Source organism: Manis javanica, chromosome 15 (genome assembly GCF_040802235.1).
Source record: "Manis javanica isolate MJ-LG chromosome 15, MJ_LKY, whole genome shotgun sequence".
In the NCBI taxonomy this organism is placed as follows: domain Eukaryota; kingdom Metazoa; phylum Chordata; class Mammalia; order Pholidota; family Manidae; genus Manis; species Manis javanica.
The window spans coordinates 42,848,703-42,872,235 of NC_133170.1; the positions used below are offsets into that span (position 1 = coordinate 42,848,703).

Genomic DNA, 23,533 nt, shown 5'->3' on the forward strand with positions numbered 1-23,533 from the left:
CTACACATAGCCTCTTCAGCATGGAGGGCTCCATGTAGTCCAGTGTTCCATGAACCAGGCAGAGGCCGCAGGACTTTTTGTGGCATAATTTGGGAGGTCACTTAACATAAATTGTTCCAATGCATATTGGTCTGTGGTTAAAGCAGCTGCCAGTCCACCCAGATTCCAGAGAAGGGAACCTAGACCCCAACTCTTGATAGAAGGAGTGCCAAAAAATGTGCTACCATATCCTACAAAGTCCACACCTGGATTTGCAGAAACACATTTGGGATGTGCGTGTGTATGTGTGTGTGTGTGTGTGTGTGTGCATGTGTGTGTATAGTGAGAGGGCATTTAATTCTGATGCATATAGAGCTGCAGTTTTTATAATGTTGGAAGGCCACCAAACTGGGACCATGTTTCCCACAACTAAGCCTGTTTGGGGAGCATGGTCATGTTGCTGCTCTTCTTTCTCCAGCCTGGTTCTTCTGAGACCTCCCTTGAGGCTGTGTGCCCCCCAAATAGAAAGCATTTTATGACATACGATTTTATGATGATTCTCCAATGTATCTTTTCAGTTTTGATTGATGATTAGTATTTCCTATTTCCCCTCCTTTTTTTTACCTTTAAGGTGAGGTTTATAACACAAATCGAGTAATCAGCTTCCAAGTGATTGTAGCAGGAAGGCCAAGGGCTCAGAAAGAGCCAGAAAGGTGGCCTGTTCAGGCTGCCTGAGGAGGCCTCCTTGCCTGTATTCATGCTTTATGCTTGTCAATGTTGGCAGTGTTCCTGGTTTACTTCTTGTATATCTGAACAAGCCACTCTAAAAGCAGGGGTGTTCTTTGTCTGTGCCCATGGTTAAGGTTACACTGCTTAACCAGTGAGCAGTTTTATGTCAGTCCACTTGCTAAAGTGCTCCCCCAGGCTCTGCAGCCAGGTGGTCAGAACAAAGTCAGGCAGCCTTGTAGTTCAGGCCTCTGTGCCTACCTCAGGAGCTGCTGGGCCCCACCTGTTGCTGAGATGGAGCTGTCACTGATATGCCTCAGCAGATCCCTGCAGACCTTCACTTCTCCAAAGTCAGCCTTCCTGACTTAGCACAGACACCTCCATAAAACAGGAACAGCTAACATCTGCTGAGTGTTCACTGCGGCCAGACACTGTGCTCCACCCTTTACCTCTGCTGTTACTTGATTTAGTCCTCTCATCAACTCCTTGAGGCAAATCCTAGTAACACCTCATCTCACAATTCAACTAATTCGCAGAGAAATTAAGTGGGAGCGCCGGGACCCAAACTCCTGACCCCTGTACCCCCAAACGCTAACTCATGCTTATGGGCCTGGCAAAACCAGGGTCCCACCTGGGAGACCTTTGCTGTCCCTCACCTGCCCCGGGTCTGTGAGAGAGAGAGATTGAGTTCCTAGATGCTCCCCAGGCCCCTCAGGGACGGACTGCCAAACTACCGAGGAAAAGAACACATTAGGTTATTCATTTATGTACCTATGGCATTATTCCACCTCAGTGAGCCAGAAATGAAATATAACCACAAACAGTGTTCGAGAGTCTTTGGAGCTAAACAAGTTTCCTTTGAAAGAAGAAAAATTCATTACGTTAAAGGTTTTCGCTCTGTGGTGGGAAGAAATGATATTGAACTTGGCGGTCAAGCCCTGACAGAGGGCTTCCCACTGTATCGACTATGCCCTGGCCAAGGACCAGCTCTGAATAGCTGGTACAGACAGCAAAGACTCGGTTAGAATCTGAAAGGCTGGAGTGGAATCTGCCCTCTCTGCACTCACCAAGCCTTGCACCCTAGCTGAGGGACTCCACTTGTCTGTCCTCAGCTTGATCTTCTCTAAAGCAGAGCAGTGCCCCACGCCAGAGATGTCTGATAAGGCATCAAATGAGATAACTGTAGTGCAGCCTCCATTATCAGGACTAGCTACACGATTTTAGGGCCTATTAAAAAGTGGAAATGCAGGCCCCTTTAAAAAAAATTACTAAAATATTTCAAATATCAATAGCAGATCATTAAAGCAAAGCCTGGGCCTCTCTGAGTGTGGGCCCATGTGACTGCAGTGGTTGCACACCCACTGGGTTGGTCCTGAATAATACAAGACTTCCCCTGACACCCTTCCTCCCAAAGAGGGACCTGTCAACTCCCACCTCCCATAGCATCAGACCCTCAGAACCTCCCAGGTGGATGCCTGAATCCAATATCTGGCCCTGGGGTGATGCTGAGACCTGGTCTGTGGGCTGGTTTCTAGTTCTCACTCACCTTACCAGGAAGCCATGCACATCTAACCATCTTCAAATGGACCCTTAGACAAGTTCTGAGATATCTTAGCCAATAAGTTCTATGTCTTTTGAGTTGCATGAGAATTGCAAAATCAACACACACAAAATGACACCATTCTAGTATGTCAAACACATAATATTGACTGGTTACACACATATAAAGGTAGATTGATGCTTTATTTCTCAGTGGGGAGCCTTTATTCCATGACACCCCTAACATTTACACAATAACTGGTACCAGAAATTCAGGTGTCCAGTTGAAGAGGTTCTAACATGGGAACACCTGTGCCCACCGGCCCATTGCCCTGGATTCAGACAAGCCTTCCTGCTCTGCCAAGTTCAGACTTTTAATTCAGAGCCAGAGCAGCAACAGTTCCACTTGGCTGTCCCTGTCCCGTTGTGCCGCTCGGATCCTTTCTCCTCACTACCTCCAAACCCGTCTTCCTACAGCACAAGTCATCCTGTTCCTCTCGTATGACAAAGCCTTCAGCCATTCCACGTCACCTTTCAGGGTAAATCAGACTCCAGTTCTGGCATAAAAGCCCCCGGTGAGCAGCTTGGCTCTTCAGTCTGTGTCTTTAAACTCTTCCTTCCCCTTTTCTAACCCGACTCCCCTCATTCCTCGTCGCTCCCTCCGGCATGCTTCCTGCTTCAGCCTGATTTTAGTATTTTTAATTGTTCCATGGACTCACTGGCCTTGTGCCTCTGTCCCCCTTCCCAGAACGGTGCCCCACTCTCCCATTGAGCTAATGAAGTCATCAGGACTCGGTCCCAGCCTGGCTCCTCCAAGGGGCCTTCACCAGCTCTGACCTGTGTTTCATATCATGCTTGCATTCTTTACAGTACGTAGCATAGGCAAGGAACTGAATGTTTGCATCCCCTCAAAACCCCTGTGTTGAAACCCTAACCCCAGTGGGACAGTATCAGGAGGCGGGGCCTTTGGGGGGTGAGTAGGTCATGGGGGTGGAGCCTCCTGAATGGAGGAGCGCCCTCACAAGGAGAAGCCGGGGAACTCGCCTGCTCTCCTCCCCAGCGTGAGGACACAAGGAGAAAGCTGCCGTCCGCCGGGAGGGAGGACCGCACAAGGGCCTGGCCACGCCGAACTCGGACTCAGTCTCCAAAACTGTGAGAAATAAATGTCTGCTTTTTATAAGCCACTGAGTCTATGGTTCTTTGTTATAGCATCTCAGATGTCTAAGACACAACCTGTGTTATACCTTTCTCTTTATACATTTTCTCCCCATGAGACTTTGCACAGTGGGGTTTGGCCTTTCTGTCTGCTGCCATATTAATCATGGCATGCACAGTGACTAGAACAGTCTCTGGTATGTAAGAAATGCTCATTAAGTACTTGCTGACTGAATAAAAATATTTGTCTTGAATTTTTCAAGTGAAGCCCTGTATTGTTCCCATGTTACAGAATATCCTGAGAGACTGTGTGGCCTCTCTGCCCCCTCCTGTAACTCATTCATAGCTGCCTTTCCTTCCACATGTCCTCAGACCTCTGACCCCTTTCTCCCCTTTTCTTTCTGATCCTGGATGTCAGTTCCATTGCTAGGATATTTTTCTTTTTTTGTTTGAAGAACCCCTTTCAATTGTCTATTTTGCAAAGAGATATGGAGTTTTCTGCTGGGTTGATAAAACACCACCTGTCCGCGTGGGAAATGCCCACGTTGTCCTGAGGTGTTTTAGATCAGCAATGCAGGACTGGGGTCTGGGGGTTAGTCATTGACGTCCCTCTGCTCTTAGTTCTTTCTGTCACAGCTGCCTTTGGGAGGTCAGGCCAAAGCAGGTGCAGAGACAGTAAAACACCTGAGGCAGCAAGGCCGTGGAGTGCCTGCCCAGAGCGCGCTGGCTAAAGGCCCGGGGAAGGCAGCTGGAGAGCCGGGCACCGGAGAAAAAGGCAAGGCCAGCAACTTGCACAAGACTCGGGAAACTCCAGCTCAGGGCTGGAGACCATGGGACCAGGATGAATAGTATCAGGAGGAAGTGTTTTTGCTCCACCTAGATGCTCCGGCATGTAAACACCTCTCAGAGCTGAAAGAGCCTTCTAAGATATAGTCTCACTGTTGGCCTTTGGCAACTTGGCAGGATGTTCCAATGAATTCACATTTTCAGATGCATCTTTGAGAAAAGAAATATAGCAAAAATCTTATTATACAGAGCGCTTTGTACCATTTCCAGTGTCCTTGAGTAGAAAAATTCATGAGCTTTGTGTGTAAACACTTGATGCAACTCCTGGCTCAGTCACTGACAGGCTCTACGTGGCCTTAGCAGAGCCATTTCATCCTTTACTATCCTATCTTGCCCGTAAGAGGCAAACAGAAATTATATTTATATCTTAAAGCTGCTCAGAGGATCAGCTAAAGAAAGTGATAGAAAATATTAACAACCACATAAATGCTAGCTTTAATGATTCTGAGTCTAGATGCATATCTACCATGTAAAAATGTTCCCATCACTTAAGAACTGTGTGACTTGAGGCAATTTACTTCAGCTTCCTGAGCCTCAGTTTTCTCATTTGTAAGATGACAATTTAGTAACTGCACTTGCTTCAAAGGATCAAATGAAATACTGCTTTTAAGGTACTTGCACAGTGTCTGGCACATGGGTCCTCAGCAAATGTGAAAGGCAAAGTGTTCTGATTAAGGAAGTTGCAGAATGAATACTTCATTTTACAAAAATCATTTTTGCTGCCCTGTGAGGCACATCATCCACATTACTGACTCTGGTGACTCAGACAAGTGCCACTGGGAATGTGATGTGAAGACCGATAGTATCATCATCATCTGGAGCTTGTGAGAAGTGCAAATGATCGGGCCCTGCCCAAACCTAGTGGGCCAGTCTGGAGGGGGGGAGCACGCCATCTGATTTCACATGCCCTGCAGCAGATTCTGCTGCACACTTAGTTTTGAGAAGCCCTGCCTTAGTCTAGGATGCAGTCAATAAAGACTAAAGAGTGAATTAATTTAAAACTGATTGAAGAGTTTTAGCTTCTGGAATTGACAGGATTTGGTAATTCCTTTGGTTTGGGGGATGAGAAAGAAGAAAATGTCAAGAAGGATTATAAAATGTGCATCTGCAATGGAAACCAGCTAACTGGCTTTTTATACATTGTGGGGTATATATGCTTTGAGATAAGAGAGGAGGGAAGGCTGGGGTGTGGATTTAAGTTTTTAGATGCTTGTTTCTTTAAACATCTTTATGAATCCACAGAGCACCGAGGACAGGATCCTAGAAGCACCATTACTAAAAATGACATCAAGTGAAAAAAAAGTATCTTACGGCTTAGAACATCTCTACCGATTGGCAGTATAACCAAGCTGTAACGGTGGAACTGATTTCATCTGTGATAAAGGCAGCTATTTTTCTCGAAATCTTTACTTTCCCAGAATTCTTCAATTTTGAGTTCACTAAATTGTCTTTTGAAACATCATGTTCCACTATTTAAAAAAAAATCACTCTACTTTAGAAATCATAGTAGGAGTCACACAGCGAAAGAAATCTTGTTAACAGTGCTAAGAAAAGATACTATTAAAAGGGAAAATATTAAATTCAGAATATGTCTTGAAGTTAAAAAAAGGTCTTTTTGCTTAAGGTTGTTTCATTGTGTATAATTTCTATGAACATTTTAGAAAACTACCTGTTCTTTTTCACACATAAAATATATTGCCAGAGTAGAAGTTTCTCACATGTTTCAGCTTCTAGTTGCTGTGGCCTGAGAGAATGCAGACTCTTTGACCACAAAATCTGTTTCACTCTGTTAACCACCTAATTCGCTTGGATTTTGTATTGTAATGCGGCTCAGAAAGTCCCTACTCAATGCCATGAGCCCTAAAGTCGCCTCTGTCGCCTCTGTTAGTGAACTGGAAGGTGAACCCTTCATGTAGGTCATTCATAGTTAATCTTGTTTTTTAGGTGAAGGATAATTAAGTATATTTTCATTATCAAAAGAGAAAGGAAATGGCTACCCTCTATTTAGGAAAATAGAGTTGTCTGGATAATCATCTTTAGAATGCACCGCTATGAAACTGATAGTAAGGTTTCTGCCTAAAGAAAGACTACCTGGTTCTTGCATTAACAAATAGTGATTCTTAAATACTTTGCAGTATGAAATCTGGTCAAAACTCCCAAAGAATCAAAAGTGAAGTCCTAGGGGTTGGAACAGTTCAGACTGTGGGCCCTATCTGGCAGCATGTTTGTTCTGTAAAGGACATTTTATTGGGCAAAGTCATGCTCTTTTGTTTTTGTATTATTTACTACTGTTTTAACACCACAATAACAGAGTGAGTAGTTGAGACAGAGACTGTATGACTGCAAAGTCAAAAATGTATACTATTTGGTCATTTATAGAGAAAGTTTGCTGACCTCTGAAGATAAATGTACCAAATCTGGTAGGCTGAATGTCAAAGTGGAGCGTTCACAGTTTAGGAGAATTCTGAATGGTCATGTTTAAGTTACATGTATAGGCTCCAAATGTACTTTATTCTTGCTGTTGGAAGGAAATGCCTTTATTCATATGGAAGCTAGTGAAAAAATGTTATGCCCAAATTTACTTTTCACAAAACAATGTCTGTCTTGGGGCCGGCTTGTCAGTGCAATACATCATCTGAGTGTGGTGGGCACAGCAGTGCATACATGAGCACTAGAGGTTGGCCTAAAGCTTTGCTTCAGCCCTGTCTTAGGGGAGAAGCAGTAAATTGAGGAAGCGTCTCACTGTTTTGCTTCACATGCCTGCCAAGTTGTGACTCAGGGCAATCTGGCGAAGTGTTCATGCATCTTCACTGAGAGTCAAGACTGCACAATGGAAGAAATAGTCAGTATGTTTGTTGTCTGCGTGTTCCTGGAAAGTGCTAAATTGACACCTAAAACTGCAATCATGTATTTATACACTGGAGAACTGTCATGAGATCCTTAACCATTTCTTTTCATTTCTATTTCCTTGTTTGCAAGTTCTTATTTCAAAATTTCTGACTTCTCCATTATGACATGCTTTCCATCCTTTTTACCATACTTTCCCGACCTCTTAATCAGATTCTAATTCTGAACCTGATTGCTTAAAAAGGACTTCATCAATGCTGAATTTGTTAGATGTCGTCACTTACTTTATCAACAATACCAGCAATACACAAGTACAATTTTTCATTTTAAGGTATCAAAACTAGATTATTCACTCATGTGATAATTATTCCTTTTTTTTAATGTTTGAAGAAATGCACCAGGTTTCACACAAAGCCCATGAAACTGAGAGCCATACAATGCTGTTACAACAATTGACATTCATTTAAAATGATGTACTCAACCACTTTGAACTCAGGATTTTCATCTTCACAATAAAGAATTCAATCTCATCATCTCTAAGAAGTTTTCTAACTCCAGCAATCTGAGGTGACTTTGTATGTTACAACTTACCACTAGATTAGAAGTTCAAGGAAATACTGAATATTTCTCCATTTTCCAAAGGAATGTACATTTTCTCTATTTTTAAGAAAAGCACAAAATACACACAAAAAAGAGAGATTTTTATAACAAATACCCACCCTATACTATCTCCTAGCCTTAAAAGTATTAATACTCACCCATAGTTGTGCCTGACTGTTTTTTAAGGGTTGAAGAATTAAATCATTTCATATATGGATGAAGCCCTTACTCTATATAATAAGTCAGAAAATATAAAATATTTTATATATGCATACATATATGCATTGGCCTCTTTAAAACTCCTTACCCTAAGAAGTAGTCATATAGTCGGAATGCATATTGGTGCAGACATATAAAAATTGTATCTGAGGACACTCAGCAAGTAAATTAAGAATCCAGGACCAACCACATGCAATGTCATCTAAACCTTGCATTCTCTCCATTATATCTTGACTATCCTTTTCTAAATATATCATTTTTATAATAGGAGTTTTCATAAGCAACGTAAACTGATTCATATTATCTTAATAAAAAATATTACTTTATTGAAAACATATGTCATAACTTATGGAACCAAAGAGAGTAATGAAAACCAACCCTTGGAAAAGGCAGGAAGCAGTAGGGTCCTGTGAGGTTTAGCAGCAGGAAGAACCAGAAAGATTTTTCTCACCTTCACCATTTAGTGAATTTGCTTCCTCCATTTTTTATCTTGGGTCCCTCTGTTCAAGATGAAAATTAACAGAAGGGAAAGACTGATTGTTATAATTTGGACAATTTCCTCCATCCCTCCAATGAGGGTTAGTCAAAGCCCCAGATCTGATTGTTCTACCAGGGCTACATCCAGAGAGGTGCTTTGGTTTCCAATAGAGTATGGAAATATGTGACAAGAGGAGGGGGCACGGATATTCTGCCAAAAATATGAGACGTCTCCTGTACTAACTGCGGCAACCATGAGAATGTGCATGTCTTACAGGATGATAATTGGCTGATTACAGGATAGTAATTGGCTGATGGCCTCAGCTGCTGTGCTATGAAAGATGCCACTGTGTTGGCACAGAGGCCAAACTTCCCAAGGGCTGCTCCCAGCCAGTGGCTGAATGGAACAGGGATGTGAAGGCAATTCTGCTCCTGGAAAATGTAGGACTGCTGTGAGAGTAGCTGGCTGGGTGAGTCCCTGAAGGCCTGAGCAAACTTTCCTTCAATCTGCACTGCAGTTTAAGATATTGCCATCTGATTTTTCTTTCTTCCTTCTCTGCTTTTCCTGCCCTCAGACCTGCACCATGGTCCTGTCATCATTTCCTTCTAGAACACCTGCAATAATACACAAACAGTCATTAACTTGCAAAAGCAATATTCAGTAGCATTTTCATGAGAAATTCCTTAAGAATGTCATGCTGTGGTCTTGCACCACCTTTTCACACATTCTCTATCCCCTTGCTGTACTGTAGTTTTTCTTTTTGTTGTAACATTTAAAATCTAGTAAACTCTACAACTATTTATAATTTATTGTTTTTCTCTCTGAAGTAGAATATAAGTTCTTTCAAGGTATAGGACAGAGATCTATTCTGTTTTGTTTACTGATGTATCTAAACACTTAAAACAGTTCCTGGCTATAGAAGACGCTCAATGAATACTTGTTGAATGAATGAATGAGTAATTTTATGTCCAGTTACTTTCCATATAACCTCTAAATATTTGAGGGGGTACTAAGCTAAGTAATCTCAGAATCCTAGACCCCCTTAACCATACTGTGTTCATGTAGCCATTATGTTTATTGGCTCCAACAATTATTCCCATTGCTGTGCAAAGACCATAGATTCCTCCAAGTAAAGCCTTATGCAGTTAAAGAGAATTAACTTTATCCTCAAATTCTCATTTAAAGCAAGTTATTTTTCACTGAACAACTGCAAGCTTGAAGAAATCTTAAATTGCTTTTTTTTTTTAAGTCAAACATCAAGGGAATGAGTTAGTTTCAGAGCCTTGTTCTCAGAAAGAAGTGGCTTACGAGTAGCAATCATGAAGCCAAGTCTTTAGTATCATTTTTCTGCTCACTAACAATTGTCCATCCCATCTGGCCTTCTTTCACCAGAGGATCATTGAAAGAGAAAATCATGGCTCAGAGTTGATTGGGACACAGTTCTCTTTGCTATTTCCAGTCTTAGAAGAGATGAGTCTAGGCAATGTTGCTATGTGTCTTACCTAGAGCTACCAGGGTATGGAGATCCACCATTTCTGAAACTTCCTAGGAGAGCAAGAAGCAGAAACATACTGGTGAGGCAGAGGCATGGGTGCTGGGAGGGAGTCATGCAAAGACCTTGTGAATGAGGTCAGAATATGGCGCTACATACATTACTAACACAAGTAATGCACTGAAAACCTGCAATCATGAAGCTCTGTGAGTACATAGAAAGTCGAACCAGTTTTCAGTGGTTTTGGGAGCCCATTGTCTCACTGGATACTGAAGCAAATTTAAGAATTAGAGCCTCAATGAAGCATGTATTCCAATATGAAACTACAGCAGCTGAATCTTGCTTCAAATAGAGTTTCCACTCTTATTCTAGCGTTGGAAGGGAAATTTGTTGATCATCCAGAGGCTTTATTTCACTTGGATCTCTTACAACGTGACCTTTTAAAATGCATATGTGTCATTATATCCGATAGCATAAGTAGAAAGAATTCCTAAAGCATCACTCAGAGAATAGGATCATTCCCAGAATATTATAGTAGAGCAATATTAGAAGTCAAACTCAGACTTGTGTTTAAATTCTGCTCTTTGACACTTATAAGCTGCGTGACCTTGAAGAAAATACTACACATCTCAATTTCCACATTTGTAAAATATGCTCAGTTTGGTAAAATGTTGGTCAGGTTGGTCTGTGAGAAGTTTAGCTGTAATACACGTAACGCATGTCTAGCATGTAACAGAAGCTTAAAAAATGATCTGGCCACCATCACTGGGTTCTTGCTGTGAGCACTATATTGCCAGGACCCCTTTCTCTCTATTTCTCTTTGGAGTGTGTCCAGCTGACCCTGCTCCTCCTCTAAGCCCATCCCAGCTGAATTTGTGTTTAACCATATATGGAAAATCCTTTCAGCTGTAGGTAAGAATTACCTATGTTCATCACTAGAAGCAGTTTGGTTTTCTAAAGTAATAGCTCTACTGGTCAATAATCCAGTAAATGATTTGTCAAGCAAGGATGGTGGACCGATTGACTGAAGCATGTCTTGGAGATATTTTTGTGGCTCTCCAGTTCCTGTGTTCCTCTTGCTTCCAATTATTACAGATTTCTAAGAGATAGCTCTACATACTCCTGAGGCAGGAATAAAGTACTTGGGGATAAAGGGAACTTGGGACAAAATGGAATGAAGAAAAAAAACTTTGCACATTCAAATAAGTTTATCAATAGTTGATTTGCCTTCCGTTCTTCCTCCCATCACCTCCTTTCTCTCCTTCCCTCCCTCCCTCTATTCTCCATTCCTTCCTTTTCATGCTTTCCCTCTCTTTTCTTCTTCCCTTTTTATTTTTCATATCTCCTAATGTAGCATAGAAGTTTTCTCAGAGTTTGAAATGGAATGTTGGCTAGGGCTTCAATCATGGGAAATATACACAAAGTCATCTCCCCAGAAATACGGCCTCACCACTCTTGTTTGCTGAGGCTTGGATCCCTTTCATCTATCCTCCAAACCCCTAGAGTTGCCAGAATCCCACTATATATTCCTTTATGCTTATCCTAGAAAAACTGAAAATAAGGATCCTAAAAAGAAAAGAAATTATAGCCCCACAATCTGCCACTCTTAGTATTTTATGTGTATTCTGCCGGTCTCTTTTTCTACACAGAAACAAATTTAAAGCACATCATTTTATGGTATCCTCATTCTTCATTATACACTGAAATGGAAGGGGTCCTTAGCCACTGCCCAGCTCAGGGACGTCCCCAGTTGACTCGGCTCATTCTCCCAGCAACCCGACTCTGCTCTCCGTGGCCACTCAGGGTGCCAGGGCCCCAGCGGCCTTTATTTTGGTTTCCTAGTGTCCTGAGAATCTGGAGAAGGGGTGTCCACTCAGGAAAATTCAATGGGGATTGAGCAAAAATTTGCAACATGTATAGTGTAGGCTGCACTATAGATGGATGGTGTTTGGAAGAGGTGTTCCCTGCACATCATGAAGACTTTGCCTAATATTTTATCAGAGTCATGCTTTCATCCCTCAGTACCATACAAGCACCAAGACGAGTGGGTGAGGCTGTTGTAGGGGTTTGTGTCCCACGCAGCCCTGGATACGACAGAGGACTTCCCCCTCTTTTTCAGTTCGCCTCTACACTGTCCATCCCACTCCTGTTTTCCTTTCTAGCCCCTTGAAAATAAAGCTTCCATATTGATGAAGAGTCAGGAAGGTTGTGCTAATGCTTTAGGCAATCAGTGAAAAGCCATCGGGGGTTTTTAGTCAGAATCCTACATTCTCACAGTTGATTGGGAGCAGCACAGGAAGAAAACTAAGGCAGGGAGAACTCTTTTGAAGGGCCAGCGAGTGATGATAAAGGCCAGAACAGGGGAGAAGCAGATGTGGTCCAGATGAGGGGTGATCAGGGACTCCGTGTGCATCCGCTGGAAGTCCCGTGGCTGCCCATGGCCCATCTCAGCTGCCGTCGGCAAGTCTTGTTCACCCCACCCCAAAATGTATCCCCTGGATTAATTTCTAAAAACTAGCAAACCTGTCACCACTTCATTGAGTAAGTAGAACTAAGACAATAGTTGTGGAGAACAAGACTCATCAGACTTAATGACAAACCTGAGGAGCCCCTGGACATGTTTAGGTCACATGATATTGATGCTCTTAACACTCAGGATATTATATTTGTCTTCATTTCAGAAACTAAGGTCACACATGTTTATCATTAAAAATCCAACCCAAATCCTGCTTAGTGGAAGAGGACATGCAAAGTGTCACACCCCACTCTCTGATGCTGTGTGACATCAGGAAACAATTGTATCTCATCATGACAGCATAGTCATTAAAGGGAAGAACTCATAATTCAATTTTCTTTATGTCTGTACCTTCTTGTATTGAGTTATTAAGCCATGAACTCATTCTGGAAACCTTACCATTAATTCTTGCTTATTGCAAAATATAATCTTTTCAGGGTATGGGAAGCATACACATCTTCTAACAGTTGTAAATATTAGCAAGTCAAATTCTCCTACACCCTTGTTTCCCAGTGAAGAAAAAGAAAATACCAAAATGGAGACCTAGGACGTCCCACCAGATTTAAACTCTGTGTGATTACTTATGCAATTCCAAAAATACATTTTACCATATAGGGTATAAACCCTATTTTCTCTCCATGAATTGTATTTATTCATGGAAATTAAAGGTGTTATTAGCTTAAATCCTGGCAGAGCTTCATGTTCTGGCACTCCCCAACCCACATGGTAATTACTGCTGGTATATACAGAAGGAGTTAAAATTGATACCGGATTTCTGTCCTCTAACTGCTTAAAAGAATCCTGCACATCTCTGGATCTGAGGCTGAGGGATTTGCTGCCTCCCACCTTAACCCCATTTATTGTATAAGACTAAATTGCTGTTGATTGAAAGACATTGCCTTATCACCATTGTGCCCATGGATAAAAGAAGAGGCCAACCCTAGGGAATGGCTCTGAATGACTGACTAGTTAAGTGAGGTTGAAGATTTTGTCAGAGAGCCAGGGTGGAATGCTGGGAAGGGAAGAATATTAAGGGAAGGGAAGTGAGCAAATTAAGTGTGAAGGGTTTTGCTTTGAACCTGATTGGTATGTTCTGGCATCTGCCAGTAAGAGGATAGCCCTTTTTCTGGAGGAAGAAGCAAGTGGCATATTCTTTGCTTTCTAACTTTAGAGGTACCCAAGGCCATATTTGAAAGGTAGTTGGTGTGGACAAATTTGAAGAAGTTGAGAGAAGAAAGGGAAGGAAGGAGGAAAGAGGAGAGGAAGAAAACAAACCTATATGTCTGCTAGCCTGGTGCCTTTGTACAATTATTTGTCATATATGCAGTGGGAAGGCAGACATCCACCTAGTCCATGCCAAATGTTTACAAAATTTGAATTTAGAGGGAGCCATATTAATGAAGTTTCATTGAATTTATAAATGCCAGAGATCACATCTCATTGTTATTTAAAAGGCAAAGTGTTCTTTCAACTCTCCTAGAACATGAAGTGAAATGATGCTGTGTGTCAAGGGCTGATCAGAGGATATTGTGTTGGCAACTATTTTCATGGCTTTCATGTCATTTTGTGCTTTTGCCTCCCTTGAAAATGCATTGGTACACCTGTGCAAAGGCTCTGTGGAGACAATGATGTTGCTTCTCTGAGTGCAGAGATAAAGTGGATTTTCAGGAAAATTAATAGTCTCTGTTCAGATTTCAGTGATGTTCTCACAAAGTGTTTGACGGAGACATGCTCCAAAATGTGAACCAAAATATCGAATTCTTTTCTTTTTTAATATCAAATTCTTAACCATCCTCCATGTCCCCACTTACTATTTCTAGGGTCTGATTGACAGGTTGATCTGATGGTTGTTTATGTTACTACCGTAGCTACAGCATTAGTGAAAAAGCTCCCAGCTTGAAATGGTGACCATAGAAAAAATTTGATATAAGAACCATTCAGGTATGAATATTCTGTTTGGCCAGGAATATAATTTATTTATGAGGTTTCTCCATTAATCATAGACAGTAGAACTGATTCATTGTCTCATGGTTTTTGAAACACTATATCCATCACTGGGATGAAGGATGTGAGGACATTACAACTGAGGGAACCAGGTTCTAAAGAGGTTAGCTGACTTCCCTATGGTCACATGACAAGTTAAGAGTGGAGCTATGGTTAGACCTCAGGTCTCCTGGAGCCTGGTGATGGGATACTGAAGTGAGATTTCTAGGGCATAGGTATTTGGAAAATGAATGGAAAGAAACCACAGGTCAGAATCAAAAGAACAAGGAGGAAATCATGACTCTGAAACTATTAGGAAGATGTGGGGGGACAGGCACATAGTCCATGCACACTTTATATAATAGAAGCACATTATACACACATTTATTGCATGTGTATTTGACCATACTCTTCAAAAAATACAACAGTACCTATAATAAAATATGATTTTTATGTCAAATGGCCCCTAAATACAAATCAACTGCCTTTATCTGGTGCTTAACTGAAAAGAAAAGTATAGATTTCAAGGCTGGTTGGATATATCAGCTATCTTAGAAATTGTGATATCTAATACAGTATATACAAAACAAATTAAAATATCAAGTATATTTCTGATTCTGGTATTTTTGTCTAATAACCATCTTTGAAATCAATTCCCAAATAAGATGGAACTTCCCAGTGTTAAAGTTCTTTTTCCCCATTAAAAGAAAAATGAAGGAACATTATAATGTGAATAGATTAATAGTTTAGCTTTTAGGCAGTAACATTCACAATTTTCAGTTTTTTTCTGCCCAGAAATGCTTTTTGCTCAGAAATCTAGTACAGAAATTTTAATACAGTTTTAAATGTATATAATTTCAAAATATAAGCCTTAATTTTTAACGAGTCTATGAATGTTATTTCTCATGGTTCTTTTCCTCAAAAAATAGAATTGAACTTGATTATTGCTTTTTAAAATATGTTCTTGAAATAAAACATCCATACTGAAACACACACATTGCCTATGTACAGAGTTTGGTGAGTTTTCAAAAACTGAACATCACTATGTAAACATTACTATGTAAGACAAAACTTGACCAGACTCCCAAAACTTCCGGACCTGTGTCCCCTTCCTATCACACTCTCCCAAAAGTAACTGCCAACCTAACTTCTAACTACATAGATCTGTTTCTGTCTATTTTTGTACTTAATGCAAATGCAATTGACTCATTTGTGTCTGTGTTTTTGCTCAACATTTTGTTAGCACTGTTCATCCTTTTAATTGTCAATTGTTATATGTCATTCATTCACATTACTGTATAGTGTTGTATCATGAGTCTAATCTTTTCTATTGGAATGTAGTTGATAGACAATATTATGTTGGTTTCAAATGTACAACATGGTGATTCAATAATTATGTACATTGCTAAATGCTCCTAGCATTACCATGCTAAGTGAAATAAGTCAGAGAAAAACAAATACCTTCTGATTTCACTTATATGTGGTATCTAAAAAATAAAACAAACAAAAAAAGAAATAGACCCTTAAATACTGACAACAGACTGCTGGTTACCAAAGAGAATTGAACTTGATTATGGAAGATGGGTGGAATAGGTGAAGGGTAGAAAGAGGTACAAAATATCAATTTTAAAATAAATTTTCACAGGAGTGGAAGCACAACATGGAGAATATAACCAATGATATTGTAATAACTTGATATGATGAGGCTATGGCTTAGTACTGCCGAACAGTTTTTTAAAGTATATATACTAATTTGCAACCAGCCAGCAATGCAGGAGAGTTCAAATAACTGTGCATGCTCCCCAAACTAGGTATTTTCCATCTTTTTTATTTTTGCCATTCTGGTAGACAGTCATTGATTTTTTAAACTGACTAAATAAACCTCTAACAAACTCATACCAAACAAAGGTCTTTATTTAGCCACCAGTGTGTGCTGGGGGTGGGAAGGGACGATGCTGCATAAAATGGAATGCTTCAACATCAACAATTTCAAAAAAGACATACAATTTGAATGACATAAACAGAAATATCTCAGCACAGACAAGAGTTTTTGTTTAAAATACTGCCTTATTTTCAGAGAAAGCATTTCATTTGAAAATGAAGAGAGATGCATATGGTCTAGACATTTATGGAATCTAAAAACTGACATTGTTAAAATTTTGGGGCAGTCGTGGGATAGAAAGAAACAGTAAGGACTTTATTAACTGTATTACTAATAAGTGAGGTTTTCATAGAAAACTCAAGGCAGTGATTGATTTGTATTTTTATTACTGTTACAGGGTCTCCGTTTTGGTGCCTATTGGATATTGTTCCTATAAAGAATGAAAAAGGAGATGTGGTACTTTTTCTGGCCTCATTCAAAGATATAACAGATACGAAAGTGAAGATTACTCCAGAAGATAAAAAAGAAGGTTTGTACTGTTTTCAGAAAACACTGACATATGGAGTAACATTTTTAAATTGTTTACTCAGAAACTCTGAGAGGAAAAACAAGTCTTTTTAATAACAGCAACTGATAAATATTCATAACTCTTAGCAGTCAGTATTTGGTTCCTATTCCAAAATCACAGAGACTCACATTAATTTACATTCTCATCTTTATAACAAAGACTCATTTGACACCTACCAGGAATTCGTATTCCTATGCAAATAGGATGAGCATGGGAAGACAGTTTATCAGAATATGACATTCACACCACCTTATTTTATTAGGGAAAAAAATGAATTGATAGTAATAAGTGACATTAGAATGATATTAATACATCTCTCAGTTTCATCTAAAGTGCAGTAGCTCAAAATTTAGAAGTACAAACTTTCATTTTATGTAAAAAATTAAGAATTTGGGTTTAGTGGTTGCTCAAGTGGAAGTTGCAAACAAATGTGTATGTGTATCTGATAGTTTATAACTGTAATAATTTGTTTTAAGACAGAAATAAGCTTTTAAATGATCTTTAAAGATTCTAAGACATATGTTGATTAACTTACATCTTCTGTTTATAGCATGGAACAAATTCCCTGCATTTTATGTAAGCTGGCAAAAATTAATACTGAAAAGATGCTGATATTATAACATTTGAACAGAAGTAGGATTAGATATTTTAGTGACCAGAGAAAAGGCAGTTGTCATTGTAAGGGTTCCCTGTGTACTAAGTTCTTTACGAGAACCAGCTATTTGAAATTTCAACACCTGTGTCTTTTTAGAAATGGACTCTTAACTATAACTCTTTTTAAAAATCTGTGTGAGTGTTCTAAATGTTGCAATGACATCATGAATGTAGAAATATCATGGTTTGGTGCCTTTATCCCCTACTTCTGTCATTTGAAATGTTTGCAAATTCAGGACTCTTGTCCTGTGTATTTGCATGACTAAATCCTGTAGCATGTTTTACATACACCAGGGAAGAGTAAATGTAAAGTTACTTGGCTGCTACAGCAAGTATAATATCTGTCCAATGGGAGAAAAGGAAATTTGGAAATCAGTGTGCACTGTTTGTGTTTTTACTATTTTTTCTGCTATTACAGGGATACAAATAGTAAATATGAACTAGATTTACTCACACACCACTTCTGACACCAAATGTGTGTGCTCTTTCCATACCAAAAACCAGTCCTACAACTCTACGAACACCAGCTGGGGGGCCTGTAATTTAATGTGGTTCAGACACTAACTACCCAGAATCAGTGTCAGACCCTGCAGGTTCAAGGGCTCATTCCCACAGGAGTGTTCTTACTTCAGATGTTAGTCATAGTTTTGGGTGCCCAGGGTACCCACCCATCTCTGCCCAACTTGGCTACAAAGTCAGGAGTTAACACGTACACCCTTTATGGATTTGATAATTTGCTAGAAGGGCTCACAGAATGCAGAGAAAACTTCACTGATATTACTACAAGATGTACAACTCAGAAAGAGCCAGATGGAAGAGCTGCCCAGGGCATGGGGAGGAGGGGCATGGAGCTGCTGCGCTTTCTCTGGGTGCTATGCTCCCCACACCTCAGTGTGCACCAGCTCACAGCTCTCTACGCCCTGCTGCATAGGAGTTCTTGTAGAAGTTTCATTACATAGTCATGATGGACACTGGCGATTAGCTGTATTTCCAGCCCCTCCTCCTTCCAGGAGGCTTAAGGGGAGGGGCTGAAAGTTCCAACCCTCTGATCTCACCTTGGTCTTTCTGACTGTCAGCTTCCATGCTGGTTTGCTAGGAGTCCCAGCTGCCAATCACTCATTAGTTTATCAAAGACAGTCTTCAGTCTGGACACCCCAACTCTTAGAGAGTTGTGTGCAAGAACAGATAACAAAGACTAAATATTTATTTCTTACTATACCATAGTAATGATTATTGGAATAAATTATTACCTATATATTAAATGTTATATGTGCAGGTATATTATATATACTCACATAGATGTGTACACAGAAATATAAAACTATATAATATAAACTTATGTATAATATAAAGATATATGTGTGTGTATATATGTGTGACTCCCAAAAGATAGCTGCACCCCAAAGAGGAAGGGCCCCCCCGTAAATGCCATTACCTCCTTCCAAACTCAATGGCTGGGTTTTTTTTGTTTGTTTGTTTTGGGTTTTTTTTTGCTTCAAAGGGGGCAATTTAGTCAACTGGACTTGCTTTGAACATGAGACTCATGCACAGTGGTTTTATAAAATTCATTTCATCATCTTTGTCTTATGTTCCTCATGTCTGCAGATAGGGGAGAGAGCCCCATCTTGGAAGACTGCAGCAGATAAAAGGAGTAAAGTATGCTCAATCATTTGGGGTTTGAAAGAGCTTAATAAAAACACCCTTTTTCTCCACCCAAGTTCTGAATCAGCTCAGAAGGAAGTAAAAGTAAGACAGACAGGAGTCTAGCGTATCACCCTCCCTTCTGATGAAAGGGATAACAGAGCATGGCATGTGTCTAGCGCAGATGAGCTTCCCCCAGGGACTCCTGACTCAGGCCAAGTTACCAGGCCGTCACAGCCAGAGCTCTCATCAGCAGTGGCAGAATTCCCCCAGGTGTAACTGAAAGCTGAGAGGAACAGAGTAACCAGGTATTCCCCAAAGATAGCTGCTCCCCAAAGAGGAAGGACCCCCCTCTGGATGCCATTATCTCCTTCCAAACTCAATCAGATTAAATCCCTCCTCTCCTCTTGGAAGAACTGAGTAAAGGAGCAACAAGAGCCCCCCGTGTGTCACACTGTCAGAGGCCCGCGGACCTGCCATCTGGGGGAGCAGAGTGTGCACTTGAACACTCTGTGGAACCAATAACAATTACACCGACCCAGAGGTCCGTCGAAAAATGTTTTACATTTGTATTTAAATAACTATATTCAACTATGCTCAAAAGTAGTCCCCTTTTGTTCAGAGAACATGTACAATGTGAAGACTGTGTCTTCCAAAGTTTAAAGAAAAAGTATCAACAAAACATTTTTAATGTGAGTCATGTAATGCAAAAATTCTATTTAGGAATTTTGAAGCATTTGATAGGCAAGTCCCTAAATCTTTTTGTAGCTTTAGGACTCTCCTCAAATGATTATTACTTCTTATGAAATTAGGTGTCATTTCCAACATACTGAAAACTCACAAACATATTTTTCTATCACTACTTTAGTATAAATGCTCCACAAAAGTATGAAGTATTTTTATAAAGGCAAAGTAATTATTATTAGTCAACATGGTAGTAAAATGATCATAAATAATACATATTTCTCTCTTTTTTTTTCACCTGTACTTATTAGAGGAAAATACCTTAAAAATCACCAGTTGATAGCATGTCTTGCAGGGAAGGCACACCTTAGTGTACAGTATTTGTAGAACTTCAAGATAAGTGTTTGAAAATCATTCACCTATCCTTGTGTAACTGGAGCACTGTTGTATCCTGGTACTAGGAAACTGTAGGTGAGCATCAAGCTTGACTTGACCTGATACTGTGTCTCGTACAGATGTATCCCAGAATCTTGCCTAAGGTGTAGAAATAAGGTTTGTGTTAATTCCCTACCAAGGCTTATCTGATGGACTTTGTTTAAGGGATACAAATTTTTTTAAAAAACTTTATTAAGTGTACTTAATTTTTAAAAATACTTTAATCATTAATATCTGCATGGTTTGGATTTTAATGAAATGAAGGAAAATATATTTTATAGAAAAGGCCAACAAGTTACGGGATACAGTACAGACCTTCCATAAATGGGCAGCATTGATGGAAGATTAGCATAAAATGCAAACTATTATTTATACACTTAGCTTTCAGCTGGTGATCTGGTATGTGTGAGAGAGAGAGAGAGAGAGAGCAGGACTTAGCAGAAATCTGGTACCACCTTTTAAACTAGCCTCTTTTTTAACACATATTTTACTTCTAAAGATGGTTATAGGCCACTAACTTCTGTATCCATGGATAGCATATTAAGTGAATTTAACATAATTTTCTCTTATCAGTAAGAAATATTTTAATATAATTTAGAAGTAGATTACTAATAGAGTGATTCAACACATATTTATTATGCACCCACTCTGCTTAAAGATGCTAAAATGGCGACTGTGCTTTTGATCATCTAAGCTTCAGCTCAAATCCTGGTTCCACCACATGTTGGCTGTTAGGCCTTAAACAAAACTGCTTGCCCTCTCAGAGATGGAGTTTCCTCATCCATAAGATGTGGTCATCATACATGTCTGTATTTGTTTTCAGTCATCAAATGACAAAAATAATAGTGCCTTCACTAACTGTGGGCAAGAGCAAGTCTTCTAGAGAATTAGAAGAGACAATATGGCAATAGCATGATTAGTTAGGAGGCCAGGGATCTCCTCTCAAGGCTAGCAGGTCCTGTTTGTTCAGTATAAGGTGGGTCAGTGAATCTAAACTGGAGGATTGTAACAGGTGTGTGTTAGGATTCCTTGACAGGTGTTTCTGGTAAGTGCAGGCTGGCAAGGTTGGATCTTGATGGGGCCACTGGGGAAGCCTCACACACAAATTAACTTCTTCAAAGTTTATGAGATAATAAATGTAACTCACATAGCACAGAGCATACAAAATAGGCCCTTACTTCTCATTATAACCCTATGAAATAAGTGGTATTCCTATTTACCAGTGAATTGAAATAAGTTGACAAAGGCAACATGGTGAAAAATGGCAGAAAAAATGGCACAACTAGGATTTACATTCAAACAGTCACACTCCAGGGTATGTGTGTGTTTTGTTGGGATTCTTTTTCTCTGAAGAGTTCATGAGCGTATAAAGGACATAGATCCACTATTCACAGCGTCATGTGTCAGTGGTAGTAGGAGTGGCAGAAACAGTAGATGCTTCCCAGACAAGGGAATAACATAGCGTGGGGCCAGCAAGAATCAGAGCAGAGACAAGAAGGTCACCAGGAACCCGATACTGAAGCAAATCTTGGAGGATGAGTGGCATTTGATCCTCAAAGGAAGGGATGTTAATTTCAGGATATGGAACAGCAGATAGATGACCTTTGTTCAGAAGTTGCCTATTTAAGTCAGGGAGTTGAAGTCCAGCTCTAGAAGAGCAGGCAGAGCTTAAATCCTCAGGACGTTATCGTGTCTTTCTGAGGTGGTTAGATAATGTGGAGATAAGGCTCCACGTTGGAGGAGGTAGACGTTGGGAAGTGAAGGAAGAGGAAAGTGTGTTGAGTTCCAAGTTTCTGGCTTGGGGACCTTATGGGCTGAATTGTGTGCCCCCAAAATTGGTATGTTGAGGCCCTAACCCCAGGACCTAAGAAGGCAACTGTATTTGGAGATAAGGCCATTACTGAGGAAATCAAGGTAAAATGAGGCCAGAGGGTGGGCCTTCATCCATGTTGGCTGGTGTCCTTGTAAAAGAAGGTTTGGACCCTGAGAGGCACACAAGGGGGCTCACGCACAGGGGAAAGGCCTGTGGGGACACAGCACTTCTTCTTTCAACAGATTTGCCCTTAGCTCATGTAAGCGGGGTTAGGCTCATATCACCTAAGAATCAGCTTATAAGGCCACAGCCCATTTTCTAACTACCATTCTGCCTTAACCTGCTGAAAAGTCTCTGGACAAGCCAGGCTGGTCTGTTTGTGTCAGCTAATAAGACTCATGCTCTTTTTCTGCACACCCATGTCCCCAGATGTTCCGTCACTTGGAACATCTTTGTCACTCCTTTTCCCAGCAACTGTCTTTATTGTCAGGTACCTGAACCACCTTAGCTCATATGAGGCTCCTTCCCTTAGGCTTTGCTGTGCCTCGTTGCTGGCATCGCTCTGGTGACTTAGCTCGTCTTTGCCAAACCGCTAAGGGCCTTGAAGATGGCGCACTGCTTCGCATGTCTGAAATTCTATGGTGCCTTGCACGTAATAGACACTGAGTACATGCTTGCTGGCATTACTTTTATTAAAGGACCTTCACCTACATGGCAGCATTTAGCTTCCTTTAAAAGTTCCTTTCCTCTGTTGCAGGTGTCTCAATTTTCCAAACATTTTTTTCACAGCAGTTCATTCATTATGCTATCTTGCTTTTCCACTCAAGCCAGTTGAGTGTGCTAATGTGCACCTTGTGTTTCTAGGCACAGGATGCGATGCAGTTATTTTTTGTTTATTTCTTTCAGGCTGTCCCACATTTGGTTTGAAATGATGGTTGACAGGTGGCTATTCATTATGTGGCAACAGCGTCGTCAGCTGTCCCAGAACTGGGAGATTTCAGTTATCATTTCTAAAAAGTGGGCACTTCAAATTTGAATTGACAATTTAGGGGTTGATGTGTGTAGCCTTTTTCACTACCTTTGGTGGTGACACAAATCAGTATTCAAATGCAGCGATGTCTCTTGGTGGTCTAACTTTTGACAGGCAGCAGCAGGTTGGCATTAGTAAGTACACAGACAGCAGTTTTATATTCCATCTGCCTGCTCCTGTTACTCCGTGGCTTCAGAAGAAATAATAGCAATGAATTAGGTGTACTAGGGAATCAAAGGCTTGGAGATATTTTTAAAGCAATTACACTTTTAGAGCAGAAATAGCCAAAAGAGGAAGAGGTCGGAAGTGAAGTTGAGTCAGCAGACCTAGAGTGTCTATCGATCTGTGATGATTTTCTGTAAACCAGACAGATTATCCAAGGACACTACAGTGTACGGGAGTGAGATTAAGAGTAAGTGAACCGCTCAAAGCCTCAGTGCTGTGAAG

The 23,533-nt window shown here is 40.4% G+C and overlaps 1 protein-coding gene across 1 annotated transcript in view; it reads left to right on the forward strand.

Moving 5' to 3' along the window:
* Window positions 1-23,533, forward strand: part of KCNH8 (potassium voltage-gated channel subfamily H member 8) — a 350,458-nt gene that overhangs the window by 136,761 nt on the left and 190,164 nt on the right. The window contains exon 3 of the mRNA XM_036996268.2: window positions 16,659-16,790. Within this exon, the coding sequence (XP_036852163.2) occupies window positions 16,659-16,790 (132 nt within the window). The remainder of the gene's footprint in view (window positions 1-16,658; window positions 16,791-23,533) is intronic.